The sequence below is a fragment of the Nilaparvata lugens genome, chromosome 12 (genome assembly GCF_014356525.2).
Source record: "Nilaparvata lugens isolate BPH chromosome 12, ASM1435652v1, whole genome shotgun sequence".
In the NCBI taxonomy this organism is placed as follows: domain Eukaryota; kingdom Metazoa; phylum Arthropoda; class Insecta; order Hemiptera; family Delphacidae; genus Nilaparvata; species Nilaparvata lugens.
In genome coordinates, this window is record NC_052515.1 from 19,277,142 (window position 1) to 19,289,720 (window position 12,579).

General features: G+C 35.2%; 1 protein-coding gene across 1 annotated transcript; it reads left to right on the forward strand.

The window, feature by feature from the left end:
* Window positions 1–1,450: 1,450 nt before the first annotated feature.
* Window positions 1,451–10,517, forward strand: LOC120353929 (calpain-A-like). The gene is made up of 2 exons (XM_039439476.1): window positions 1,451–1,829; window positions 10,275–10,517. Exons 1-2 carry the CDS (start codon window positions 1,662–1,664, stop codon window positions 10,515–10,517), a joined length of 411 nt encoding a protein of 136 aa, XP_039295410.1. The 5' UTR covers window positions 1,451–1,661.
* The last annotated feature ends 2,062 nt before the right edge of the window (window positions 10,518–12,579 follow it).

The window sequence follows — 12,579 nt, forward strand, 5'->3', positions numbered from 1 at the left end:
ACAGTCTCCAACCAGATGTAATTTTGAAGCTTTGGAAATATTCTACAACACTGTGTCAATAAAACTAGTGTTTGTCTACTGCGAATGCATATACAGGGTGAAAAGTGAAATATTGTCCCCGAAAAATGTATGTTTCAAGTTTTTGAAGTTGAATAAATAATGGAAAGAGTGGTCGAAATGAGATGATTCTCTCGAACATTATTGTTTGGTTGATTCTAAACACTTTGGTCGTAAAACCAATCCGATACCTCTCACAATAACTGAATAACAAGCGATATAAAAATTCATGTCAATAATAACCGCCATCTTGTATTATTCAATGATGTCGAATATTTTCGTTGTTTCCATCATCAATATTCTTATTCGTCTTGCTGTAACGAAGAGATTTAGACCGTTTGCAAGTCTCTATCTTCAAGTATTCATGGAAAAATCGATTTTATAGTTCTAGCTTTTATAGTCCATACCTCATGCGTATGGGAAAACGAACCAGAAATCATGCAGGGTTTTCTTTGGAGGGCGCTGGAGAACTCATTTTTTGACGTACAGCGCTCGAAGATATATCGTTCCAAAGTTGAAAAAAACGCTCTAAATTTCATACATTTGAAATTTCTCTGTATCTCTTGCAAAAAAAAGTTATAATGGAATGAAATTTGAACAAATTTAAAAACAATTTTCTTGGGGGTTTTGAAGGTTATAACTAAGAAAATATGCGATTTAAAGGAAAATTTTAAAAACAAAATTGTAGAGGTAGATTTTAAAAATATTTTTGTCTTAAGAAAACGGTTGAATATCTTGAACGGTTATAGAAATACAAGCGATATAACAAAACCCTGATATTTTGGCGGCCATCTTGTTTCCGAGGTGTTTTCGACTTATCATCATCACGATCCTTATTATGCTTGACCTAACGAAGAAATTGAGACATCTTCCACGGCTGTTACTCAAAAATGACCACGGAGTGCCTTATTCATGACATTTGCGCCCGGACTAGCTATGAGAATTCAATTTTGTGGTCAGAAATGAATGAATGGATCATGAAAATCATAAACCTCATTTTCCGTCCAGCCCAGATTCTGAAACTTGGATTTCCTGGAAGCCCGAATTATTGAATTACGTTTCAAATCTCTGGCTCGATATGGTGGGGTCAGCTTCATGGCAGTAGGACCGCTCCAAAGGAGCTGGTTACTCACAACCCCAACTGATGAATCCTATTCTATCCGGGTATTGTGTTATACCGAGGTGCAAGTAATGGAATAATTAGCAGCTTATTTCTGATATTATGCAGTATCAACATCTTAGTGATTCTTCTCTCCCACGGCTTGTAAGACGAGCTCTGAATGCATGCATTTGACGATCGACACCTAATCAACTCATTGTTGATAGAAGACTGGATACAGTAGCCTATATATACACGGTTGAGTTGCCAACTAATCATTAGTAGGGAGAAAGACAGAGCTGTGAGGACAAATTGCGGTCTTACTCTCAATAGCTTCTTTGCAGCAAGTCGCTTGTCATCGACTGTTCTAAACTTTTCTCTAATTTCCAAGTGAAAATCGCCCACTAGTTTAGCGCAGTGCAAGTTTCCAGTGTAGTTTGCCGTACCTAGTTTTTTTTGTGTTCTACCGTGTTGTAAGAGCAGTTTGACACACAGAAATAGCATCATGAGTGTCAACGACTCGGATCACACCGAGCAAGCGATGCACTTTTTGAATGGAGTCGGTAACTTGGTGGGCAATCTCAAGTCGGAAAATAAGGAGAATGTTGCTCCTATCAAAACTGTGAAGAAGACCAGAGCTGTGCCTATGCCGTCGCTGGCTAAATTCAAAGTGGTAAGTAGGATATGCAGTGTACTTTCACCAATTAATTTCAGTTATTACGGACTGTAGGTACTCAAATCCAGGATTTGGTTTCGGGAGGGGCTAATTAGACTTGATTGGCGGTGGACGGGTGGTTGACACAAAGCACGTATTTAGAAAAAAAAATCAAAGATAGGCCTGATAGTTTCCAGCATTTTTCTGCGTTTTCTCAGCATTTTCAAGGATAGATAAATAGAAAATTTCATGAAACAAAAAAACATAAAAAAGTCAGTGAGTCGGCTAAGATATTGAAAATACTATATCAGAAGAGTTTTGAAATAAATGCCTAAAATATGCATGTTTCTTGCATTTTTCAGCGTTTTATCAGCTTCTTAAAAAACTAATTGACAGAAAATATTAAAATCTGATACAAAGGTTCAGCTAAGGTTTACGAAATGAACTGTGTAAAAATGAAGTAGTGTGATTCGAAGTTACGTCAAAAATTAACCTGAAATCGGCGTTTTCCAGCGTTTTTCATTGTGTTTTCCTAGATTTCACAAGTAAATTTAAACTTGCTGAAAAGGGTTTGAATTTTAGGTTGCGTTTCCAGCGTTTTTCATTGTGTTTCCTAGATTTCACAAGTACCTAAATTTAAACCTGCTGAAAGGGTTTGAATTGTAGGCTATGTTTTGTTAGTTCCCTCCTTCATGTATATTTCAAAGAACTGGACTGAATTACAATAATTCAATATCATAATATGATGATATTATCTTAATCATCATAAAGAAATAGATATGAATAATGAAATTTTGTTTATTCAATCACTCAGAATTACAAAACTTTTAGAAAAGTACCACAGGCTAAAGCCCAAAACGGTTCAATTCTGATTTATACAACAGTCCAAATGTAGCTTGTAGGCAGCTATGTCTCACTCACATTTTTGAGTTACACTCCAATTCACAATCAAACAAACAAAAAACACAGATTTTTTCAAATCTAAAAATAATCAAATCAATTACAAACAATCGAAAATGCCCAAACTTTCAAGGAATTGTAATGTCTCCATGTGGGTATTCACTAAATTTTTTATTCATTCTGATTGAAGAAGAGATTTTTGCAACCCTGCGCTACATAATTTTATTATTGGTATTACGTGATTTAATCGAGTCTGAATCTCTTGATTAGATATTTGACAGAGGAAAGTAGAAGTAAGCTCAAGAAATAGCTGGATGGATAATCCAGCTGGGGGTCCTGAATAGACGGTTTGACTGGCTAGATCTGGTTTAATTACAATATTATCTTGATTGGGGACTAGCATAGCCAGTGCGTCTAACCTTTCAATCCCGTAGCGTTACTCGTTTTTGCAAGCAAAAGGCAATAGTTCAGCATGTATCTAATGAAGAAAATTCACACAAGAAACATTATGAGTGATGATTCTGTGCTTGAATGATGTCGAAAAATTATTAAAGACATCAGTTGAAATGACTTCCGGAATCGACATGATCCATTACATGACATCTGCCTCGCAGTGTTCTCTAGCAAAACACATGGACTAATTTCGATCACCTAACTCACCATATAAACTTGACTTGATCACTAGTAGCTCATACCCTCCCCCCAAACTTAAGACATGAACTTCCAAACTAACGGGGTGCTCCAAAACAAGGCCTACTTAAACTCATTTGGCGGCAGAGTTTTATGAAGAGAATTCTGGTCCACTGGTATGACAAATGCCTCAATCTTCAAGACAATTATTTTGAAGAATGATAATTATAATTTTATTAATTAATTATTCTTTTATTATTATACATTCGTCTTTTATAAAATGACCCTGGTATATCATCTTGAATGTCCTATCATTCTTTGAAATTGAGAGAAATATGCATGTGGAATGATAAGAACAATAGATTGAATGAATAGCAATAGACTACCAATTTATTCAGCAGTACATAAGATCAGGGAATGTAGATTTCGTGGTGATTTCATCAACTACTTTTTGAAATTAGTAAAATTCTTCGACAAGAGAAATTGGATTATTTTACAATAATTTTATATTGAAAAATTTTTGAAGACGAAAAACTTACATTTACTCATGTTCGGAGTCTGTAGATGACCGACAATAGGTCGAAACATTGTCACTGCTAAAAAGTAATGGTGTTTTCACTTCAAATGTGCTGGTTTTAATTTAAATTTGGAATAGATTGTGCAGAAAAATGGATTTACAACACAGTATTTTATATAAATACCATATACATCGATCACAAATTTTTAGCTTTCAGAAAATCCAAAGATCAGAATTTGGGCTCAACGGGGAATGGGGTTTATTCGCATTTCTATCTTGGCGGGTCAGAATGACGATTAGCCTGATCTCAAAAATCCGAGAGCCAAAGATAGAGCCGATCTTGGGCTTTCCTTCTATACCATTTTCATAACTTGGTACGACCGTAACACCGTGGGAGACAGCTCAGCCCGCTACTGCAATCATCAATTTGCAAAAAGAAGGTGTCGATCGATGGGGAAGATTTGAAGCCTCCATTCTGTACAAGTTTCATAATTTTCACTCTACAGTTTTGCTGGCGGCGGAAAAATAATTTGTAGGTCCATTCCGCCCCCAGGGCATTTAATCTAGAATAATATGATGAAAATAGTGATTGGGCCCTTTCATGACTTGGGCTCAATAATTACGAGATGGAAAAGTTTGTAGGTAACCAGTTCCTTTGCCGCCCTCGCGAAATAATTAATGAAGGAAAATATTATTCCAATAATTTCAACATATTTCCAGCTATCATGCTATACAACTCTTATTATTTCAGCTCAATAATACGCTCACAGAGGTGAAAAAGGTTGTAGGAAACCAGATCCTTTGCCTCCACCAGTGTATTTCTGAGAATTATAATTAATAATTGGCAAATTAGGTCTTCAGTTATCACGTCAAACCACTTTCATGATATGAGCTCAGTAATATCAGAGACAAGAAATATAGAAATATGAAATATAGAAATATGCTTATGCTTATCCTTTATCTATGGTAATATGCACCCAGAGGAGGGAAAGGTTGTAGGTAACCAGATCATTTGCCACACACAGGAAAGAATAAATCAATGAATATGTGGTGAAAATTGATGAATCAAGTTTTCAGCCGTCGTGTTAAACCAGTTTCATAATTTGGGCTCAACACAAACAATTTCGCTTTCAGAAGGGGGAAGGTTGTGGGTAAACAGGTTCATGCCGCCTCGAATTGGGTGCCTGATAAATAGTATTGGAATAATTAAGATTGTGGGGAATATTCATTTGATGAGTGTACATTTTGCAAAAACATTAATTTTCACAAAAAGTTTCTAAGAGTATGAAAGAGTAATTATTATAAGTAGAATAATAAACAACAAACATTTCGTTACGAAATTCAAGTCATATACACCCGAACAACAGACCACTCGCCAGTAGTGATGAACAGTGGTGCAAATAAACTGTAAACAATTTCCCCATTCCACTAATAATTAATCTCTCTGATTATCACTGATTAGTCTTTACAATGAAAGCCCCCACAGCATAACAAGTAAATTGAATCATAGACCTTGGGTGTCAAGCTTCCAAGGATTTATGAGTGGATGAGTAGAAGGCAAGGGTTGGTTAACGACAAGTCAATGACTACAGAAAGCATCACCCCACTAGTTTTTATAAATCACGAAATAATTAATTGGCTAGCACTGGAGCAGATTCCAAAATTTCAATTAAAAACCACCCACCGGTGAAAAAAGTTGATTAGTTCATCTCTACAATAATCTTCCCACAAGTGACTGATTATAATTTATGCAATACTGTAGATACGGAGATTACATATTATTATTGATGAATTCTTTCCATGGACTTCTTAAGGCCGTGAATTTTTTAAAAAATATAAGGAAATTATGTTTGACGCATCATCACCTCTGAACTACTAGACTTGAGATTACGCATATAGATTTTTAATTAACCGAGGATTGTTCTGTAAAAGAGTTACATTCTATAATCACTGGTTGTAAATCGTATTAATTTCATATGTTTTTGTAGCATTGATAATTTTTTATGTTTTTGAGGAATAAAGGCTTTATTTATTTATTACTAGCAGATAACCCGTGCTCCATAAGGGTCTATTTTAAAACTTGACAAACTTAACACTAAACCGAGTGGAACATGGAAGAGTTTGAAATAGGCCTAGAACCATCCTCGGTTAATTGAAAATCTATATGCGGAATCTCAAGTTAATCAGTCCAGTAGTTACGTGTATGAGCCAGTTCATTCCTTTATTATAGTTCTTCAACTTGATGCTAACCTAATAAAGTGACATAACTCAAATCTTGTTTGGAAACCTTCCTTAACTTAATGCCAACCTGACTGGTTATTAATTCAGTTGTAAATTTTAACCATCTGTTTCGAAGAGCAGGTCTCTCTAGATTATAAGTATATATTAACATAAATGGCATGTATTCATGTCCCATGAATGAAATTTGAACATGAATTCTGAAAAATGAAGTAGAAAAATAATTGTTTAAGTGGTGTAACATAATAGATGAAAACTTAATTCATAAATTTTTATAAAATATTCCTTGAATAATTCTTCCCTGGGAGCGGCAAGAGACTTGATTACCTACAACCTTTCCCTTCCCTGCTGCAGTACAATTGTTGAGCCCGAAGTATGGAAGTGCTATAACACAATAGTTAAAAACTTCATTCAAATTTGTTATACCACTGACATAATTTATGATTAACGCTGCCAGAGGAGGTGATGGCTGTAGGAAACCAGGCCCTAGCCCCAAGGGAAGAATTATTCATGAAAAATGTGAACCATACCAGCAGTTGTCACGTTACTTCACTTTCAAAATTACGCTCAATATATTACGCTGCCAGAGGTGGGAAAGGTTCCAGGTAACTAGGTTCTTTGCCGCTTCAAGGAAAAAATTAATCTATGAAAATAGTACCTACCTTGGAAGATGTATGCCTGCATATCGTTAGATTATTAATTAATAAAGCCTATATTTCTCCAAAACAGACAAAATGATCAGTGCTCCAGTAACATATAGAAATAATACGATTCACAACTTAACCCTCAACTACACGCTAGGCGCCTTCTAATGATATTACACGCGCGCGGCACTGAGTGCCGCTATATGTAAATTGTGTGTCTTCAAACCTTTCACAAACTTATTTCATAGAATTTGAGCTGTACATGAATGATAAAAATGAGGAAAACTTCTTTGATACGATATTATTTATTCACAATAATTATTCAAATAGAATTTGAGAAAATTGTATATTGGTAAAATATAATTTTTGATTTAGCAGAGAGAACAAGCTTCTATGAAAATACAAAATAATAATATTAGTATTTAAGGAAAAGTGGTTATCAACTTTAGCATTGAAGAAAAATAACATTTAAAAAGGATAATATAATAAAAAGAAAAGATTATTGAGTGCGATTGTGAAGTTTATTTTCTTAAAAATGAGGTCTTCCCACTTCAACAGTCAGCTGCACACCGAAGTCTGCACACCCCCGGACTCCCACCAGCACTGTCATCTACTACGGAAAAGTATGATGAGGATGAAAGAAAACGTGAAGGACTGGAAAATTGTAGCTATTGAAACCACCTTAAAGAACGAATATGAATAAGTACGGTACGCTATGCGTGTAATTGAGGGTTAAACAAAAAATGTGATGACGAAATTTCTCGACAGTCTTTTTCTTATGAATTTGATCAATGTTTTGGAAAGTGAGACCGTCACCGAGCATAGACCTCCCTCAGGTTGTGCCTGAGACAACTAACATCCAATTCGCTCCAGCCATTCTGACGATGTCGTCCTTCCACCTTATCCTTGGTCTGCTGACGTTCTTCTTTCTCAATGTTCGCTCCCAATCATATTTATCTCCTACGTCCATCTTACTTGTAGTCTTGAAATATGTCCTGCCTATTTCGACTTCAATCTTCTTATTGTTTCAGTCACATCTTCCAGCTTGATTTTATTCTTAAAGGCTGCGGTACAAACTCTCTACATCTGATGAATATCTTGAATGCTCCTTTCCCTTGACAATTGAGTTTCTCGAATGGACTCGATAGTACTTGCTTGGCTAGCTCAATGAGTTTTGATTGGTTTTATTTTTTATTATATAAAGTATGATGATCTTTTTACATAATCCTGTGTAATTACTGGGACCTCAAATTCAAGAAAGACTTTCCTGTTTGGATAAAGTGAATTTGTATAACGTGCATTATCTGTATTGATTTGTTGATTTTTTCTTTTGAAGTGTTTTGTTTCGCATAATCTGAAATGGAATGTATAGTCATATTATAACTGTGACAGTATTCAATGCACATGTACATTTTGATGAATGAATAATTATGTCTGTTATTTGTCTGATCCATTAATCAATTGAAATATTTGAATATTAATGATATTTACATTTATTCATGATATTGTACCTCCTTAAATATAAAAATAGCCTATTATATATCTGAGAAACAGTTTGACTTATTGTTTGCGCTGATAAGATATCGCTTAGATAAGTTATTTGAAGAAACATACGCCTGCTACTCCCATTGTAATCGTGACCTCTTAAGCCAACTCCACCGAATATGATTCATGAGATGAAAAACCACTTCCCAATGGTTTGGATTCCACCTAAAACTGTAGGTCCACTATGCTCAGTATTGAACACCTCATCACTCATCTTACAATTCTTGTTATTGAAGAAGTACAATAATTGTAATTCTTGGATAATTTTTCTCCCAATAACTTCAATATCAATAATTATTGTTTAAACATGAACATCTGATGTATCATTTTGTTATTTTTTGTCATAATCATCAAATCTCAGCTGTTTTCCATGAATGAAATCAAACCGGTAAACAGCTGTTTGCAGAACAATCAAACATATGATTCTCATTACAGCATACTCAACTGTAATGAAATAGTTATTTGTGCAACTAGTGCGCAAAGTGACAGTTTGCTGCACTGAAAGAAACGTTTACGTTTACGTCAAGGAATGGTTTCTTGAGTGCAGCAGAGGAACTTTGCGCACGTATTTCACATTAAGTTTTTCCTACAGTTACCATTGAATATGAAAAGTGGGTAATTTTTGGTAAAATTGCCTGAAATGCATCAAATGTTTTTCTGTGTAATTTTATTATTGATAAAAACCTTAATTTATTGTCAAATTGAATAAAAATGTTGTCCTTGGTTATAATATCTAATACTAATAATTTGCTCGTTGTGCTTCGTTGCACCTCTGCTCACTATAGCAGCCCAGTCACTGTTACCAACTTCATTTTGATTTTGCTGCACTGTTGATCCATATAACCTACTAAGTATTTTGCGTTGCCATGTTGCAAATCTGGAGTGCAGAAAAATTTTTCCCGCACTAGAGCAGAAAAGTAATTCTTTGCGTTCTGTAATCAGTGCAGCAAATGGCCACTTTTCATCGTAACTGTAGGAAAACATATGTTTTCTTCACAGTCGAGTATGTTTCCTAGTTCCAAAATAGGAACAGCAAAACTGCTACTAAAAAACCATCTTCAGCGCTCAAGGTGGAAGTTTTGTCAACTTCCGCAAAATTCCTGATTCAGAATTTATAAACTAGGTAATGTTTATAGAATGCATGTAGTATCATCAGCACAAGGATGTGATGTTTTATATTTTTCAATTATTCTTCTTTAGATTGTTATGACAAAACATAGTGTACGCTATAATAATAATAATATCGAGTGACCTGGCTGGCTCAGGTCTGGTGTCAGAGTTTTCAGGTCGCAGCTGATCAATTTCAGGGCCTCTGACATGACCTAACGACTGCTTTTTAGGCAGCCGGGACCGACGGCTTAACGTGTCCATCCGAAACACGGGAGTGGCCCGAGATAAATATCATGCCCGGGCCGGGATTTGAACCCGGGCCTCTGAATCATAAAGCCAGCATCTGATCCACTCGACTACGGCCACTCCCGTAGTGTACGCTCCACTCTATCGTAGTGTACGCTCCACTCCACTCTAGTGTACGCTACTTGGACGTGAATGACTTTTGCAATGAAATGCTAGTCTCAGCTGACTAGAACCATCATTCTCGACACATCATTCTCTTGTGCAAAAGGCCCCTTCCCATCCTTGTGACGTAAGCTACTATTTTGTCCTCCCTGTTATAGCAGCTTCACTTTGCATCAGATGATTACAGCTGTATTTGAACAGAAACATTAATTAAGATACAGATATAATGAGTGATAATAAACTGATAAAAAGTGAAATGTGCGTGTTCATGGTGGTCAATGCTCAAATCTGTATGCAGCTTAATATTTTGATTTATTATTCCAATGCTGTGCTTATTCATTGGCCAATTTGATCATTGCATATATCTACCACATCGAATATTTTGAATTATTTTCACATTGCTGTGTTCCTACATTGGCCCATTCGATCACATAATATCATCTAATATTGCGCTTTTCTGTTGTGATTTAGGTTGGAGAGAAGGGCTCAGGCTTCCGTCCGCGGGCCAATGGCGTTCAGGACTTCTACAAGATCCGCGACTCATGTTTGGCCAGCGGTCAGTTGTTCGAGGACTGTGAGTTCGATGCAGTCAAATCGTCGCTCGTTTTCAGCAAATCGCCCAGTATCAGTAAATCGCTCGACGTCAAATCTATCGAGTGGAAAAGGCCCAAGGTTAGTCACTACATCTTAATTTACAGCTTTGATTTGCTGTAGAGTGTGATAACTCAGCGAATTAAAATTAAATAAATCGCTATCTACTATTTGTTGTGTGCATGTAGAATATAATTATGTTGAGATAATTTTGAAAACCGTCGGAAGCAAAAATTCTCAAGCATATAGCATGAGAAAAAATGGGACATCTGCACCACAAATGCCAATTCAGTGTTTCCGGTAATTGAGGAAATGATAAAAATAACGTTTTTCGTATAGTACCATATATTTCAATTGACCATCAATTTCAATTTTTTCAATTTCAATTTATTAAAAACACACAAAAAATAATTACGAAACAAATAAAACACAATAAAATGTTACAAATATAAAAAACCATGGGCTTTGTGGTTGGGTGTGTTGGAGAAGAGAAAAAAGAGAGGAAGATATGGTTTCTCATGTAATAGGCAGGCAAAGAAGAGAAGAGAAGTAATGAGGAAAAAAGGGAAGGGAGAAATGGGGGGAAGGAAGAAAACAGAGGAATAGGTACTCAAAATAAAGGTAAGCGAGTCCACTGAAAAATGAAAAAAGCTAAAGAAAAAACAATGCTGGAGCAGAAATCTCGAGTCATATATCTAAATGGAAGAAGAAATTACTGTATGTCCAGTCTTTTATATCCAGTTTAATTTTTCCGCTAATCTTATTGTCCATGAGAAAGTAATTTGGAATGAGGTTTATTATTTTAGTACCTATGTAAATAAACTGCCTTTTTATACATTCAACATTAGCATTAGAGTCTAGAATGCATTTTGTCCCGCGTGATTATTGATCTTATGATGCCTTCAGATATCCAGGGCTTCAGGAGACGAAGTCTGTTAGGTATCTCTTTTACCTTCTTGCATTGATTGATGAGACTGGTCAAACGATCGACAAATTTATCCATAATAGTGCCAATGCCTTCATTCACGGTATAGATTTCTTCCTAATCTTCATTCCTTATGCGTTCCAATAGTGCATGATAGTTGGTTCTAGTTAATGTGTTTATCGATACGTTTCTTTTATCCTTATTGATAGGAACCTTCACCAAGTTCAGTACAACCGCGTAGTGGTCAGTTATGGTTGTCCTAAATATAGCTCCTTCAATGGACATAGAATGGTTGCCTGAATTTTCATAAAAAAAGTGGACAATGAAAGAATTTGTTGTGGTTGTTACTCTGGTATCACCAGTTATGTAAGACTTATAGCCATTACTATTGAAAATATGCAGATAATCTTGAACAGGAACACTAGTTGAATGTGTATTTATATTCATGTCTCCCGCCACACAAACATTTATTCCATTAGGAATTTTACTGATTTCATTACTTAGACTATTAAGAAAATTATCAATATTTGATTACTTGGTGATCTATAAACCCCAATCACCTTCACAATAAAATCATCAATTCTTAAGTCAGCACTAACTACATTGGCATCAGTAATATTGAGTGAAACTTCTTTGAATCTTATACAATCTTTTATGTACATGCATAATCCATCACATTCATTCTGTTTAGTGTACTCATTTATTGCCGTAGCCTATATCCAGGAATGTTGAAAATGAACGGCATACCTGCAGTCAACCAGGTCTCCGTTAATATTATAATGTGAATATCAGTTTTTAATTCATTGAGGCAGAAAATTAATAAACTGATCGAAATTAGTATTCAAACTACGTTTCAAGTTTCGAGTTTTATTGTTTACATCAGCAATACAACAAAATAAAAAACATCTCATCAGATACCTAAAACTAACAATTTAAAGATACTAAACACTTCTGAGAGGTTAATTTGGCACTATATCATAATGTATCAATAATAGAGTAGAAATGAACTTTAAACTTATAAGTACACAACTCATATAAACATTTTTGAATAATGTAACTGATGATGGAAATGAACCTTAACATATATTAACGTATATTCATAGGCATAATATTGAAACACTCAGCATCTTTATATCTGTCCTCGTGAAAGTGATAGTTCAAATAATCGTCGATAACATCTGTTTCATCTTCTGTTTCTGAAATATTCAGAACTTCTTCAGTGTCACTCATAACTTATATCATCAGGTTCACTTCTCTTTT

Excerpts from the sequence above, each read along its gene's own strand:
- LOC120353929 (XM_039439476.1), top strand. The coding sequence starts at position 1,662 with ATGAGTGTCAACGACTCGGATCACACCGAGCAAGCGATGCACTTTTTG. Across the intron at positions 1,830-10,274 it reads CGCTGGCTAAATTCAAAGTG|GTTGGAGAGAAGGGCTCAGG; the intron begins GTAAGTAGGATA and ends GTTGTGATTTAG.